General features: G+C 34.1%; 1 protein-coding gene across 5 annotated transcripts in view; it reads right to left on the bottom strand.

The window, feature by feature from the left end:
* Nucleotides 1-1,369: 1,369 nt before the first annotated feature.
* LOC138696375 (G kinase-anchoring protein 1-like) overlaps nucleotides 1,370-15,483 on the bottom strand; it is a 34,037-nt gene continuing 19,923 nt past the window's right edge. For 3 of the 5 annotated variants that reach the window (XM_069821260.1, XM_069821256.1, XM_069821258.1), the window contains 2 exons: nucleotides 10,310-10,464; nucleotides 6,011-6,088 (listed from right to left, as the gene is read on the bottom strand). In XM_069821260.1, the coding sequence (XP_069677361.1) occupies nucleotides 6,029-6,088; nucleotides 10,310-10,464 (215 nt within the window). In that variant the 3' untranslated portion in view covers nucleotides 6,011-6,028. Of the gene's footprint in view, nucleotides 1,756-6,010; nucleotides 6,089-10,309; nucleotides 10,494-15,483 lie in introns of those variants that run through there. The other 2 variants (XM_069821257.1, XM_069821261.1) reach the window with 2 other exon arrangements.

Raw genomic sequence — 15,483 nt, 5'->3', positions numbered from 1 at the left:
ATATTTATCTGAGAAAAAAAAAAACCGCACGCATGCACACTCAGATATACGAGTATACTAGTTACTTTTCCATAAGTTGATTTTCCACATCCATACTTCTAAGTAAGAAATTCTTCACCCAAAGTAGTTAAAATTATTAACTTGCTCTATTATTTTATTATCTATCATTATTTTGGATCTCCCAGAACCTAAATCAATAAAAGCCATCACTTAAGTTTTATTTATAAATATATTAAGGTTAAATTTGTTATTTACCACAGCTCATGTATGGCCATTTAGTGGTCATCTTCCGAATCTGCCACTGACAAGTAATGCAATTTTGATTTCATTAATTATAATAATATTATATTTCAGGCGCACTGTTAGCCAAACAAGAGCATTGGCTTTTTATGCTGGTAACCTGGGTTTGAAAATCAGAGGGTCAAGCTAGAATTTGTGAAATTATATATTTTTCTGTCTGCTAATATTCTAAAACATTTCATTAAATTGAGTAACTGAGGACAGAACATTGAGCATGTATCAATGAAAACCGTGCTAAGTCACCGAAATTCTATGTTGCAAGTGCCAGAATACGAGGGGAGGTAAAATCACAGTCTAGTATATACAGTTGCGAACCTCAATATGTAGTAAATATGCAAACATTAGGTAGTTGCTCACCACTAGGATCGCTAATATCGCCTCATTACAGGTAATGCAAAATAGTACCGTCACAGTCTATTGTTTCTAGCACCCTCAAAACTCAAGCTTCGTGACTGTATATTGTAGACTGTGGTAAAATGCTGCAGTTGCAGTTGGAACTGGAAAGGGAGTGAGGGACATGCATACTTCTCTCAATCTACGTCTTCACTTAATTCGTGAGTTCGCTTTTCGCAACTTTTTTTTTAATATGGTTGAACTGTAACAAACAAGTGAGGGAACTCACAGGTATTAAACTGGGCATTTCACGTGTTTGTATGCTAACTCCAAAGCATTGGCATTTCACACTATTATCTTTAGAATCAACTCGAATTGACTCATGGTGTATATATACTCTTTTGCTTGGAATGATCATCCAAATATGCTAGCAAAGCTTGTAGGTTTTGTGAACGAACACCCTGTATGCAAAAATCATTTAGTATGCAATACTCTCTGCCAGCAGTCTTTTATAAAACAAGGTCACTAGGGTGTCCTGTATCAAATAATCGGATAATTAGAAATAAGAAGAACTTTTCGTTTTGTTGTAATTGTTTTTTTTATTTTTTACAAATTATATTTGTACATCAGTCAAATAATTCCATTTATATACAAATTACATAAAACTCTTAAAATTTTACTCCTCCACGAGGCTCTCTCTTCAATCAGCTGATAAAATCCAAAAAATAACACAAAATAAGAAAAGAATGGTCAGTTTATTCCCAAAAATGTTTATATTAAACAAATAAACTTGACAAAAAAAGTATTATTCTTTTATTAAAGATAAATCAGGTATTATATTCTATCCTTCCATCTTCAGTTCCGTCCTCCATTCTGGACTTTTTCCAAGCACCAAGTGTTCCTTTGTTTCTCTCCCTTTTTCCATTGCAACTCAAGACTCTCTTATGCAAAAGAGGTAGAAAGTTGCACCTTAAAGTACGAACATGAAGACATTATCACATGGAAGATCGGCCATTGTTCTCTATTCTCAGGCTGGAGCTATGTGCACGTTGTACTGTTGTGTTGGCTATCACATTCATGCCAACTTCACTGCGCAGTCTCACTTGCTGTGCGCTTTTTGTTCTGAAACAATGAACAGATACAACAGGCATTTTAGTCTGAGTCGCATTACATTAATATTGTAGTTTAATGTGCTGGTGGCTACAGGCCACTTCAAGCAAAATTTGATCTCACTCATTCCCTAGAGCTAATTGTAAGGTTGATTCCATAAAAGTATGGTACAATGCATTACAAGTAAATTCGCCTATAATTTGTACACACTATGACGATTGTGTTCCATACACATATGGTATATAATTGTACTTTATTACTCCATACTTACAAATTAGAAGTGAAATTACCATCATTCTTTTCCACAAAAGCACTAGTATTAATTCATAAATGTACAACTAAACAGTTTTCTCTACCAGTGAAAGGAAACTAATATTTCTAATATGAGAGTATCTTGAAACAAATTTATTAGTATATCAACATATAACTTATGAAATGTGTAGTTTAGTAGCAGTGAAAGAGATGAAATGGAGATGATAATAAAAATCATAGAGTGTATAAAGAAAAATAAATTTTCAATTTAAAACAGAATTTCAGTATAATGAACAGGTTTTTTTCTTTTAATACATGCTTTAAATCTGTAGTCATATTGCATGTTTAGAATTTGTACGTATACCATTGTTACTATTGTTGAATTCCTGTTTCTATTATGTGTTTGTTGTAGATGGCTTGTGTACATGTAACTGATTTAGATTTTGATTAATGTGTATGATATTGGTTACTGAGGCATGATGAATCATGGCATGTAAATTTCAAATCCGACATTTGTCTTTGTGATTGAGGGAATCATGAAAAATCCCAGTCAGATTGGTCGGCCACACTAGATTTGAACCCAGGACCTCCCAAATGCGAGTCTCAAATACTGCCATCTGAGTCAACTCGCTCGATTGGGTTTAAGTGTTATAGAGATGGAAGAAGAGAAGATTGTTGCTAGCACAGTCTGTTGACTAAAATTGGTAATACTGCAATTCACTTGGAGCCTAAAACTAGAATTGCCTTGAGAAAAAACATTTCTCACATTATATTAACAAAATTGCACTATAAACCATCAGAATTACACGATAATATAACAAAGTTTAGGAAAATGTTTTAGTAACATTAATTTTTGGAATTTGTATGATAATAACTTTCTTGTGTTAAATATTATTAATGTACCTGGTTAACATGTTTCGACCTATTTTTCGGTCATCTTCGGAACTGATCGTTGTTGGTCTTGGCGCCTCTTGTTTCCTGTGTGGGTGCGTTTTGTAGTGTAGAGTCAAAGAGTTTGTGTGTTTTGAAACTGAGTTGTGTGTTCAGAATATTGTTGGGTTGTGTTTTCGTGTGTCTGTATATTTCGTATTGTTCTAGTGTGTTGAGTTTCTGGCTTTTTGGTTGGATGTGCAGTATTTCTATGTCTGTGTTGATGTCTCTGTAGGTGTGGTTGGCATTTGTGATGTGTTCTGCATATGTGGAGGTGTTTTGCAATTTTGTTATGGCTGTGATGTGTTCTTTGTAATGTGTTTGAAATGATCTGCCTGTCTGTCCTATGTAGAAGTTGTTGCCGGTGTTGCATTTGAGTTTGTATACACCTGTGTGGTTGTATTTGTTTCTTTGTGTTGTTTGTGTGTTGAGATGTTTTTGTAGAGTGTTATTTGTTCTGTATGCGATGTTGTAGTTTAATTTCTTGAATGAGGTTGCAATTTTATGTGTGTTTTTGTTTTCGTATGTTAGTGTGATTTTTTGTGTTGTGTTTGTGTTGTGTTCTTCTGTTTTTTGTGGTTTTGTTTTGTCTTACTTATTATGTTGTCTATTATGTTGGGGTTGTACCCGTTTTCTTGTGCTATGTATTTGATTGTGTTTAGTTCTTCGTTATAATCCTGTTGGTTCATTGGTATGTTGAGTAGTCTGTGTACCATTGTTCGGAATGCAGCTTGTTTGTGTTGTGTGGGGTGATTGGATGTGTTGTGTATGTGTGTTGTTGTTGTTGTGGGTTTTCTGTATACTTTGAATGTGTGTTTGTTGTCTACTTTTGTTATTGTGATGTCTAGATGTCAAATGCAACACCTGCAACAACTTCTACATAGGACAGACAGGCAGATCATTTCAAACACAGTACAAAGAACAATCACAGCCATAACAAAATCGCAAAACACCTCCACATATGCAGAACACATCACAATTGCCAACCACACCTACAGAGACATCAACACAGACACAGAAATACTGCACATCCAACCAAAAAGCCAGAAACTCAACACACTAGAACAATACAAAATATACAGACACACAAAAACACAACCCAACGATATTTTCAACACACAACTCAATTTCAAAACACATACACTCTTTGACTCTACACTACAAAACGCACCCACACAGGAAACAAAAGGCGCCAAGACCAACAACGACCAGTTCCAAAGATGACCGAAAAATAGTTCGAAACATGTTAACAAGGTACGTTAATAATATTTAACACAAGAAAGTTATTATCACACAAATTCCGAAGTGATACAGTGTTAAAAGTTGTGTAATCAAGATGTATATTAATTTTTGCCACAGTTACTTAAATACAATATAGAAATAAGGTCATAAAGTACTAATGCAATCAGCCTATATAATTATCATCATTATTGTAACATCACTTGTACACATTTACTAATAAAATGGTGTTATACAAAATTTTGTGAAACAGAATGATATGATTCCATACTTTACAATAACTTTCAGTTGTATTTTGTAATGCATTACACCATATTTTTGTAGAACAGGGCTCTTGCCTCTCAAAAATTTTCTTTTGGGATAAGGCACTGTATTACTCTCGATGAATATTCAATTTATGACATGAACCTATGAGTTTTACATCCTCTTTGTAAGAAGTCATACTACGAATTTTATCATTTTAAAAATAATCATCCACAGCTGGCTATAAACCTGCAAATCTCGGACCTAGTCATAAGCATGTTAACTACTTGACCACCGAAGACAATGTAAATGTTCCCTAGCTGTAACTCTGCTTTGAGCATTTTTAGATCCTTAAGCTTTACCATCGTATTAACTGAAAATGTAAAACATTTACCATGGCTTGAGTTTCTAATGACTCATATCAGCATTCGAAATATTCGTGCCAGTTATGACAAAAGTAAAATGTGATCCACCACCAATATGAATTTTCGTTTCCCTGAAACTAGTATCAATGTTTATCTCACTTACATAATGGGTATACCAGAATTGTATCCAGCTGTTTGCTGACAACATAAGGTCCACTATAGTCCACTGTAGTCTTTTTAGTTCTTATTTTTCATGAGAAATTAGAGGTATTTTGATCAGTGTTCATTATAGATGCTTGTTGCTAGTAGCCAGAGTTAGGGTGTAGTATACTGCAGAGCTGTGTCTTCTGCAACTGGTACTGATAATTTTAATTTACTTCTTTTTTCTTTTGTGGTTAATGAATGGACAGTATAGAAGAATGTGTTTCAGATCTTCATCATGATTATTATACCACAGACAAGTAGGAGTGTCAATAAGGTGAAATCGGTGTAGGTACAATCTGGCTCTTGTTAAAAATGTTCGAACATATCTGGGCAAGTTTTTGTACATTTCCAGGTCATATGGTTTCTTTTGTACGGACTGTAAAATTTTCCATCTTAGCCTGTTTATAACTATTACAGACGACAAATGAAACGTGGGGAAGGTAGAGCATGTTGGCAGAATGATAAAGACACAAGGGAGTACCCTGAGAAAAACTCTCTGTGCCATCTGCTTTGTGCACCATAAATTCTATAACAATCTGGGCAGGAATCAAACCAAGGCTGCCTGAATGGAGGGCCATCACATTGGTGCTTGATAATAAAACATTTAACAGTATTTATAGTAAGTTTACGTAATTTGTCACTTGATCAGTCAGTTTATTTGTAAATATTCACCGAACTCAAAACAAGTTTTAAATCTATAAGATAATTCCTTTAGTATTTTTTGTCCAACTGAACCCACCTAATATACAGGTAAAAAATGGCGTACAACACAATTATGCAAACAAGATATTCAATCAACAGTTCACCTATAAACCACTCGACAGTATCATAAGTCAATATAACACGTAGTTAACAGCTGTGAGAAGTGGAGAGCAGTGACATTAGGCATTAACTGAAATTCATGGAGTACAATTTTTTTTTTTTTTTTTTGTTCATCTAGGTTTCATTTGAAGGTAAATTAACAGAACAAAAGTAAACTCTTAACAACGAAAAACTGATGGTACTAGAATCAAAAACTGGATGTTTATACATACTCTTGTAACTTTCCTGGTTCATCCATAATGCACCTTCACCTGCATGTCAAAGTGAACATTCCTTTTTTTTTGGAATAACTGAAATTGGGTTGTTGAAAATCAAATTAATTACGTTGTTAGCAAAACCGTACATAACACAAACATCAAATAAACCAATAAAAAGACACCTTTATTTCTTCAAAGATTACATATTTCTCAAAGTAAAGAAATTATACATAACATTTTAAAAAAGTGAGGTTATTTTCAGCCCATATTTAATGACATGAGAAAGGTATCCAATGGATAGTAAGAACCATTATTCTGGAATCTTTAAGAAGATAATATAGAACTCATTTTCCTCCAAGACTGAATCGTATACATTACTTCTATGGACATCATAAACAAGTATTACGTAAAGCTATCTCTACTCATATTCATATCTCCTAAGTTCCAATTTATAGCTCCTTCCCATCACAGCTAGCTTTTCTGACTGATGTTTACTATTCACGAATGTATTCACATATCGTGTATTTTCTAAAATGACAGATGGTGGCAGTGGTAGTAGTAGTACAGTAAAACATGACACACTCTTCATTAAACAAAAATTTGTCTTAAAAGAAAATATTTTTGGTCCTGTGACTTTATGGCTGAAAAACATGTTAAATTCCCTGGATTAAATGGAAATTGTCTAACAAAGTTGCAAAGACAGCGCCTATTCCATCGGATCTCAGCCACTTACTCGTAATGAGTGCACCTCTGTACATAGTGCGTTGGACATTGTGCCACTGTCACATATTCTGTGACACAGTACATGAGAGTAGGCCACTTAAGGGAAACAGAGAAGGTAGAACTTAAAACTGAGAAGGATTCAATCTGGCATTGGAACTGGAATCCGGTGTGGCTTAGTGGATGAAGTGTCAGCAGAGCTGAAAACCCGGGTTCGAGTCCTGGTGCTGGAGATTTTTCTTCATTCTACCCATTCTTCACGATATTTTATTTCATCTGAATTACGTGAATGTCCCTGGTTTAATTTTTATAGTACACCTCCACTAAAAAGAAAACTGGCTTTAGCAGAAAATTTTTCCAGTGTCTTGCAATTCTGTTAAGAGCAGGTTTTATTGTATTACTTTCAATTACAGAGGTTATTCAGTAGTGGTGGTGGTGGTGGTATTTTATTATTTAATGATGCTCAACTGCAGAGGTTATTCAGCATTGATTTTCAACATAAACAAGAAATAGTCAACAAATTTTGCCAGGAGCGCTCTACATACTAGGGACATGATTCTTTTACATGAAGTAAATCTACAACATGGGACCTGCTGCTTTGCTTCCCTCCAAGACAAAGCCATGCTCGGGATTTTATAACACTTTACAATCCATCACCCTTGGCTGGATGTAAACCTTCAAAAGTCAGATACAATGGGCTGCATGGCAACCTTCAAACCATATAGAATGTCTTTCTAATCTTGTATATTGTTGTACCATTGAGGGATTTTGAGTTCTGACGTATGACTCATAGGTTTTATAAATTTGTATTGTTTTTAATGTTTGTGTTTTTCATTGTATTGCAACAAATTACAACTAAAATGAAAGTGTTTACTTATTCTAATATTTTGTTACTTATAACAATTTTACTTTTGATTAGTTCTTTTCCTAAAAATGTCAATTTCAGCCTTATCAATAGGAAATGTCATATTAAATTCTCTGGCACTTTTATCTAGGCTGTGTATTGAACATTGCAATTCATCTTCTATTTTAGTTACTACATATTATATGGTCACCTGGAGCCTATTCCACAAAGGTATGGTGTTAGTACTTTACAAATTACTGCTGAAAGATGTAAAGTATGGAGTTGTATCATTCTGTTCCACGAAAGAATTATAGTGCCTCGTATATTATAAAAAAATCACTACAAGTCACGTCATATCATTGAACATACTACGTTATAACATGAAACAGCTGTTTATCTTTGTATTTAATTTGTCAAAATAGGTTATGTTTGTCTCTTTAATCGTAATGTACAGTACTTTAAGGCAGGTTATACAACAATATAAGTTACAAAAACTAGTACTTTTGTGGAACACAATCACGAAACTTACGTAATTCGTAAGTATGGAGTGGTAAAGTACAGTGCGTATACTAACTGGCTCCACAGTGAAGCAAGCGGCAGTATTCGACCCAGCAACGATGTAAAGTTGGTACTGTGAAGCACCTGGTATGAACTAGAGATGGGTAAAAAAAGCTGGAACAGTTTTTTGTTAAACTGTTTCACAATTGAAACTGTTTCATATCGAAACAGTTTCATGAAATAACCTGTTCCAAAGAGAGTTACACTGCTCCAGTTATTGTTTCAACGTAATACATGGTTCCAAGAGATACAGTTCAATTTCTAAACAGCTTTCCTGTTCTTTGCTGTCTGCAAAGAACACGTGTAGCGTTATCATCGACCTCCAAGCGAAAGTAGATATAATATCAGTTCCACTCGGCCTTTGTGCAACAGTAGCCTATGTAGGACCACTCAATTTAATTGTACGAATGAAATTCCCTAATAAATCTTATATTAATTATTATTAGCCGCCCAATGATGGAGAAAATGTCCATGATGCCCAAACATAGTGTTAATTATAAATCTACCGCGAAAAATATTATCGCCTAATGTCTTATCATTATTAAACTCTCCTAGGGTTATATGCGTTATTTTCACTAAAATCAATTCACTTCGAATTGTAGTTATTTACTGTACTCTTTAACAATAATCTACAAAAAAGACTTTCATAGTCATAATACACTGAACAGCTGATTTAAAGATGCTTCAAGGGCTTTGAAAGATGTTACTGAAGCAGATGAGAAATTGAAACAGTTGGAAGACTAGGAACAGTTGGCACTGATGTTGTAATAGTAATATACGTTACAAGAGCAGTATGTTGACGTTTTCATGTCCGAGGAAAAGATTGAAAAAGCGAAACGTAGTTGAGCTTTTTTAATTTCCGAGAACATGAAAACAAACATACCGCTCGTGTATCGTACATTATTTTGTGCGAAGATCGTTTATTACATACCTAAAAGACGAATTTCTAATTAGTTGCAATGAAATCTCCATCTTGGTTTCTGTTTAATGACGCCAACTTCGGAACACCAAAATATCTTTCTTCAACATTGGTGCTGTAAAATATTTTCTGTGTTTACTATACTCCAGCAGGCAGTGATATACGTCTGTCTTTTTTTTCCCCCCAGTCTATAAATGCGAACTTAAAACAAACGGTAAGGTTATGTAATGATTTATTTTTCATTTTAATATTTTAACAATATTATTTATATAACATATTGCAGTAATAACATCGGCATCTGGAATCTCGTTGATTTTTTCACGGCTTCCTTAATGTTACTTGTATCAGGAATGCAATAAGTTTCGTGGAGTAGTAGACTTTACTTAATTTTTGCAAATATTTAAAAACAATAATTAACACTGCAATTTAGGTGAAATTGCAGTGGTAAGTTTCCAATTTATAATTATTACTATGTTAAACGTCTCTTAAAAATAATATGTTAAAAGCCTAAAGCAGTAAAATGAATGTCGCGCTTAAGCGGTAAGAAGAGGGAAATTGTTATTTGTGTTACGTTGGGAATACTGAATGTGGTATTTCACACTTACCGCGTATTGGTTCTGTGCGGAAAACAAGCAAATACGTACGATCTCGCACAAACATATTTTTATGAAACTGTTTCTTTGAAACAGTTATTTTGAAACAGCTTCGTTTATGAAACAGTTACAGTTGAAACTGTTTCTTAAAAAGAACAGTTTATCCCATCTGTAGTATGAACATAGGAATATTACATCTCCTCTCTTGCTCCCTCCCACTCTTCACCATTCAATGTGGCCAAGGTCACTGACTCTACCTGCACGATACCAACACAACTGCTCGAGTCCCTGCATTCTGCTTGCCACTTCTCCTGCAGAGCCAGTTAGTATACGCACTGTACTACTGTAGCAAAGTCTTTTGTGGAACAGAAACTCTAGTATTTATACTACTTACCAGAAAATTTACTTGTAATATACAACATCATACCTTTGTGGAATAGGCCCCTTTAAATAACAGTATCAAAATTAAATGGTACTGTCCAGATTTAGATATTCCTAATATACATGCATACACAAACTCTATAGTCTACTTCATTAGATTTTTTTAAAGCATGTGGACAAAATAATGTGATAATAAGATCATGTGTACAAAGTGTTGCGATGGCAGCACTGCCAATATCAAACATAATTTATTGTGTAAGATCAAGTTTTATTCTCAGTTTCTGGGTGAAGAATATTACCTGTGCTTTGCTGTTTTTAGGATCCGATGTGAGTGCTCGCACTTTGGATCTCTCCTGTTCTAGTTGTACGTGCAGGCTGGACACTTCTGAGGACAGCTCATCTCTCATTCTCTGTAATCTGTCCACTTCAATCAGGACCTCGGCTTTGTCCTTCACTGCCAGAGGAACGAGTTCAACACACATGCTGTACTAAGCAATAATTTGGTGCAAACCTCATGTAATATCAACTCAGTGCTTCCGTGAGAGAGTAAGTTAACCCATTTAAGTATTTAAACTATTTAAAAATGAGTGTCGTGAAGATGACACATACTTTCTCATTATGCAGTTTATATAATATGTAACAATTTATCATGTTGCGAAAGTTATTACCATTTACAGCTTACTTTCTTTAACTATTATTTAAAAGACACATAAATTACATTTAATATGCACTTAAATATGAAGATGAAATTCTGTTCCTTGGATTAAATATTAAAAGACATTCATTATAATTCTAAACGCAAGAAATTTGACTTCATTTATGTACCGGTACACAATGTATACGATGTACAGTTTAAACAGATATTTGTAATTTTCATATTTGTGTAAAATAGTTGTATGTACATGCAATCATTTAAAAAAGAATATATTTCGCAATCATTTTTAATATAATTTTCTATTTACAGAAATTGGCATTTAAAAGTGATATATGCAAAAAAGTGTATTTGTAGTTTATTAAAAAGCTACAAACTAACTTCTCCCTTTTCAGTCTAATTTCTCTTAGCCAAACTTTTTTCCATCAATACTAAATCACTCATCTCATGTGTCAGTTTATTATACAAAATACACAACGATCATGAAGAAAATAACTGAGTGCCAGACCTACTAAACTTTACTAAAAATTATATTTCATGCGCAACATTCCCAGATAAAATGACAATACATACTGAATATGAAGAATCCAACCAACTGTTAAGAGAAAATAATCACTATACACAGATATACGGACAGACAGCATACTTCTAATCAGTTTTCCGATATCAGGGAGGCTGAAAACGTATTATTTCCGCGAAAATTTGAAAGTCCATCTTTTACAGCATCACAATAATTTCTCTTTATACAAATCCATTGTGCAACAGCCCATGGAGAGCCAAACCTACTACCAACTGCTCGCATCACATCCACATGTTTCAACAAAGGCAAAAAACCATTGAACTAATAGGGGGTAACATGTGGTTAGCACAATGATTCCCCAAACCATTTTAGCTGGCTTGCAAAACTGGATTTCACTACTCACTGTAGTTCTCCAAATTCATCATGATGCTGGGTGGCACCAGTACCACATACCTAGCCAAATTTTGCTGAGGAAATTTCTTCCCTCAGGAAGATTCGAACAAGTTCATTCCGTAATGTTAATACAAGACATGATGACGCACACCACACAACTACAGCACAGGACAATTTCTCTATATACTTCACATAATGAGAAAGTAAAATTTTTGTCATACCCACAAAACACTGAAACATGTCTTTCTTTTAACATATTATACTTTCGTAGTTTCTGTGGTAAATCACAAATATCCTGAAGTAATAGTGAAAATATAATATTTAGGAGATGTTAATAAAAAGTTGAAGTTCTATACTTTATGGGTTAATTCACTCCTTCAATGAATCATTAAAATGAAAAGGGATTGATCAGTAACTTATGAACACAAGGATGACAAGACAGCTATGCAAGATGGAATGTCATGTACAATAACTACATCTTCCCCTCGAAGTTCTTACATGATGATAATGATGATCAAAGCATTAATTGATAGTGGTTGGTTTCTAATCCTTACAGAGATAATCAAATTTTTCTAGACTCTGTTACATGAAGCAGAGCTAACACAACATGAATAATAACAATGCACCATTCAGTTTTTTTTTTCTGGGGAAGAAAATACTTCTAATACTTATTTGACAAAAAGCTGAATGGGCACCAATGCTATTCCAGAAACGATGATGAAAAAGTAATTTGTTTCCATTCAGAATTGAATTTCTTATATTCAAAGTTCCAAGGCTACTGTAGAAGTGAAGTGTATCAAGAGAGTGAGAGTGAAAGCGGAGACTTTTGTGGTGTCAGCGATAGAAAGAAAAGAAATGTAGGTCAAAAGCTGGAAAAGGTAAAAGAGCCCAAGAAAGACGATAAGGGGAAAAAAGGAGGGATAGTGGTAAGAAGAGAAAGTACAGATAATGTGAATAGAGCAGATAGCAAGAATCAAGCGGGTGGTAGCAAAGAAAAACCAAAGAAAAGCCAATTTATAATCTAAGAAAATGGTGTGTCAATGGAAGGAAGAAGTATATACTTGAAAAGTTGATGAGTAGTGATTAAGTATTAGCAGCAGTTCATGATGGTTATATTTATGTAGTTGGCAAAGAGTAGTACGTATTGTAATGGAGGTAAGAGTATGTGAGCTAAGAGTAGGGGTTAGCAAAGATAGATATCAGTAGGGATGAGGAAGTAATATAGACAGAAGAAAAATCAATAGGAATAAAAACATGTGAACTTAGAACATCGTACAAGAGTAATGTAAGGTAGAGTTAGTTACAGAATTGTACTGAAATCGTACAGTAAATGGGGACTGAAGGAAATAGTAAAGAAAGTTGCTATGAATAGGGAAAGAGAATACGATAGGACTAAGATGTTAATAAGGGATAGATAATAAATGTTGAAATACAGTGAATAAGTGTATTGAATGGACATGAAGGACATAGTGGATGAACAAAGAAAGTGATGAATATGCGTCAGTCACTAAATGTCTTGATGTGTAAAAGTTGTAAATAATTTAAGAACGGGACTGCTGGCCTGAATACAGAAATATGAAAGGCTAGCAGGACCAGAGAGTTTGGTGTGAAATAAATCATATCATATCCAAAGTTCTTAGCCAGCTCCCCTAATACAACTAAATCTATTAAGGTGAAACATGCTCGACAAAATGAATTCAAATAAATTAGACATACATATAATGCTTTTGTAAATCAACTCAACATACATCAACCTGACCACACTTAGTCTGCTACCTAAGCGCAAAAAAAAAAAATCACTAAACAAGTCCACAGATGGAGTGTGGAGGATCTCTTCCTGAGAGATAAAACACAGTGGAAAGCGGTGTAATGAACTAATGACACAACTGTAAGTTATTATCTCTCTCCAACATTGCCAGAGTAAAGAATTACATGATTATGAAAAAATATGCTTACGATAGAAATGTTTGTTTTAGACCAGACGTGGGCATTTAAAGAGATGCGCCGTACTACTCTGATTGCTGCAACATGCATCACCTGTTAAAGTAATACTCAGCGGTGAATCGCGTAAAGTATTGAAACACGGAACGTTAAGTAATTACGCAGGACAAAAAGATACACAGTTTTCTACAAATGTTATTTTTATGAATAATGACAATGAAAGAAAACAAATTTTCCAAAACAAATACAAACTATTTTACAAAAAGCTGAAACATAACTGTATTTCTAATTTAAACAATTACTGTAAAAACCTTATAAAATGATATAAAACGTACAATTCCACAACAGTTAGAAAGTAATGCCATAATCTGAACCTATTTGTTTTGAAAGGGCATCAGTCACTAATTTACATCCTTTGAAAATAAAATTAAGAAACTAAGGAAAAATAGATTCTTAACAAAATATCAAGCACATTACTAAAAAACAGAAAAACAACAATTAGGCTATTTTTTAAACTTCTTACTGTAGTTCTTTGTTGTTTTTGTCAATTTACGTCAATTGACTCATGCCCTTAAAAGAAAGGATTCGTTTATTCTTCTTCGTCACGTAAATCAGCAAGTGTTTCAAAATTTGGAGTTATGTCAGACATTGCAATTGTGAGCTGATAGAATAAATTTTCGTCTGCAATGCGTGATCTTGATTTGGATTTTACAATGGCCAACTGAGAAAAAAAAAACTGTTCACAAATAAAGGTTGAGCCAAACATAGAAGCAATTTTCATAACAAAACTCCGAAAATGTGAATACTTTACTTTGCAAAGTTGTTTAAGCTTATATACATCTAAACCAGCCATATTTGTGCACTTGCACTTGGGGTTTCGCGGCCAGACGCGCTAACCGTTACTCCACAGGTGTGGACTACTATTATTTAAAAAAATTAAATTAAAAAAATTTGTTCCATTAAAACGAGTCTTTTCATAATGTCGCTCAACATGCTAGTAAAATTTTGTAGCATAATAAGCACCTAACGCTTTCCCCTTCTTCGCAACAAAAGAATTCATTTTCCCATTCTTTGTGGAAATAATATTTTTGGACTTTTTTACTTCAGGAGCTTCCTTAGAGAGTGACATTTTTTTTTTGTGAAATCCACCGCTGACTGCCAGTACTTCAACCGGTCGGACAGGTATCCCAGCTAGGGGTGTGGAGGGAGGGAGATCACGTCCTTGCGTTCGACTCCATTCGACATGTACTACTGATGCCCACGTCTGTTTTAGACAATGGAATATTAGACTTTTCATCCTCATATGATGGCTATCTAGCACAAGTAGTAAAACACACTTCACATCAATCCAACTCGTACTTGTTGCTTAAATTAGAATAAAATATCTCAGAAATGACATACAAGCTTCACCACTAAAGTGGTACATTTTAAAGAAGACTCCTTCTCTATTCTTCAAGTGTAAAATTTTCTTTTACTCACTTCTATTTTTAAAGCACATTAAATTAAACTTTAATATGTCAACCAAATTATGCAGTTAATTCAATATTCACTTACCAAAGTTTAGGTATTACTGCAATGGCCATGGAATTGGTATAAAAAATGTATAGTAAAGAGTATGGTATAAGTTGACCGAGGCGAGTGGATTCCTGTACCTAGAGTGCCACTTGAACTGATAACAGATGAATGTCACCACCTCATGGTATGATCAGCTGGGGAGAATAACTGAAGCACTAAACATCTTGCACATGCGCATGTCCATAAGCATTGCCATTACAGAAAAACTGACTCAACATTATAACAATTTAATTTTTTCTCTAATTATTGTATATTCTGTCTAAAGTCCTACACAATCTACTACATTCACGAAGTGTCAAAATAATTAACCCTAGAGTAGACGCGTGAAGTCACTTGTCATTCAGTGAATTTTAATCTATTGTGGTTCCATTTTGGTGTAACACATTCGCCAT

This window comes from Periplaneta americana, chromosome 3, assembly GCF_040183065.1.
Source record: "Periplaneta americana isolate PAMFEO1 chromosome 3, P.americana_PAMFEO1_priV1, whole genome shotgun sequence".
Classification (NCBI taxonomy): Eukaryota; Metazoa; Arthropoda; class Insecta; order Blattodea; family Blattidae; genus Periplaneta; species Periplaneta americana.
Note: the sequence above shows the minus strand (reverse complement) of the source record. Positions and strands in the feature narration are given on the sequence as shown.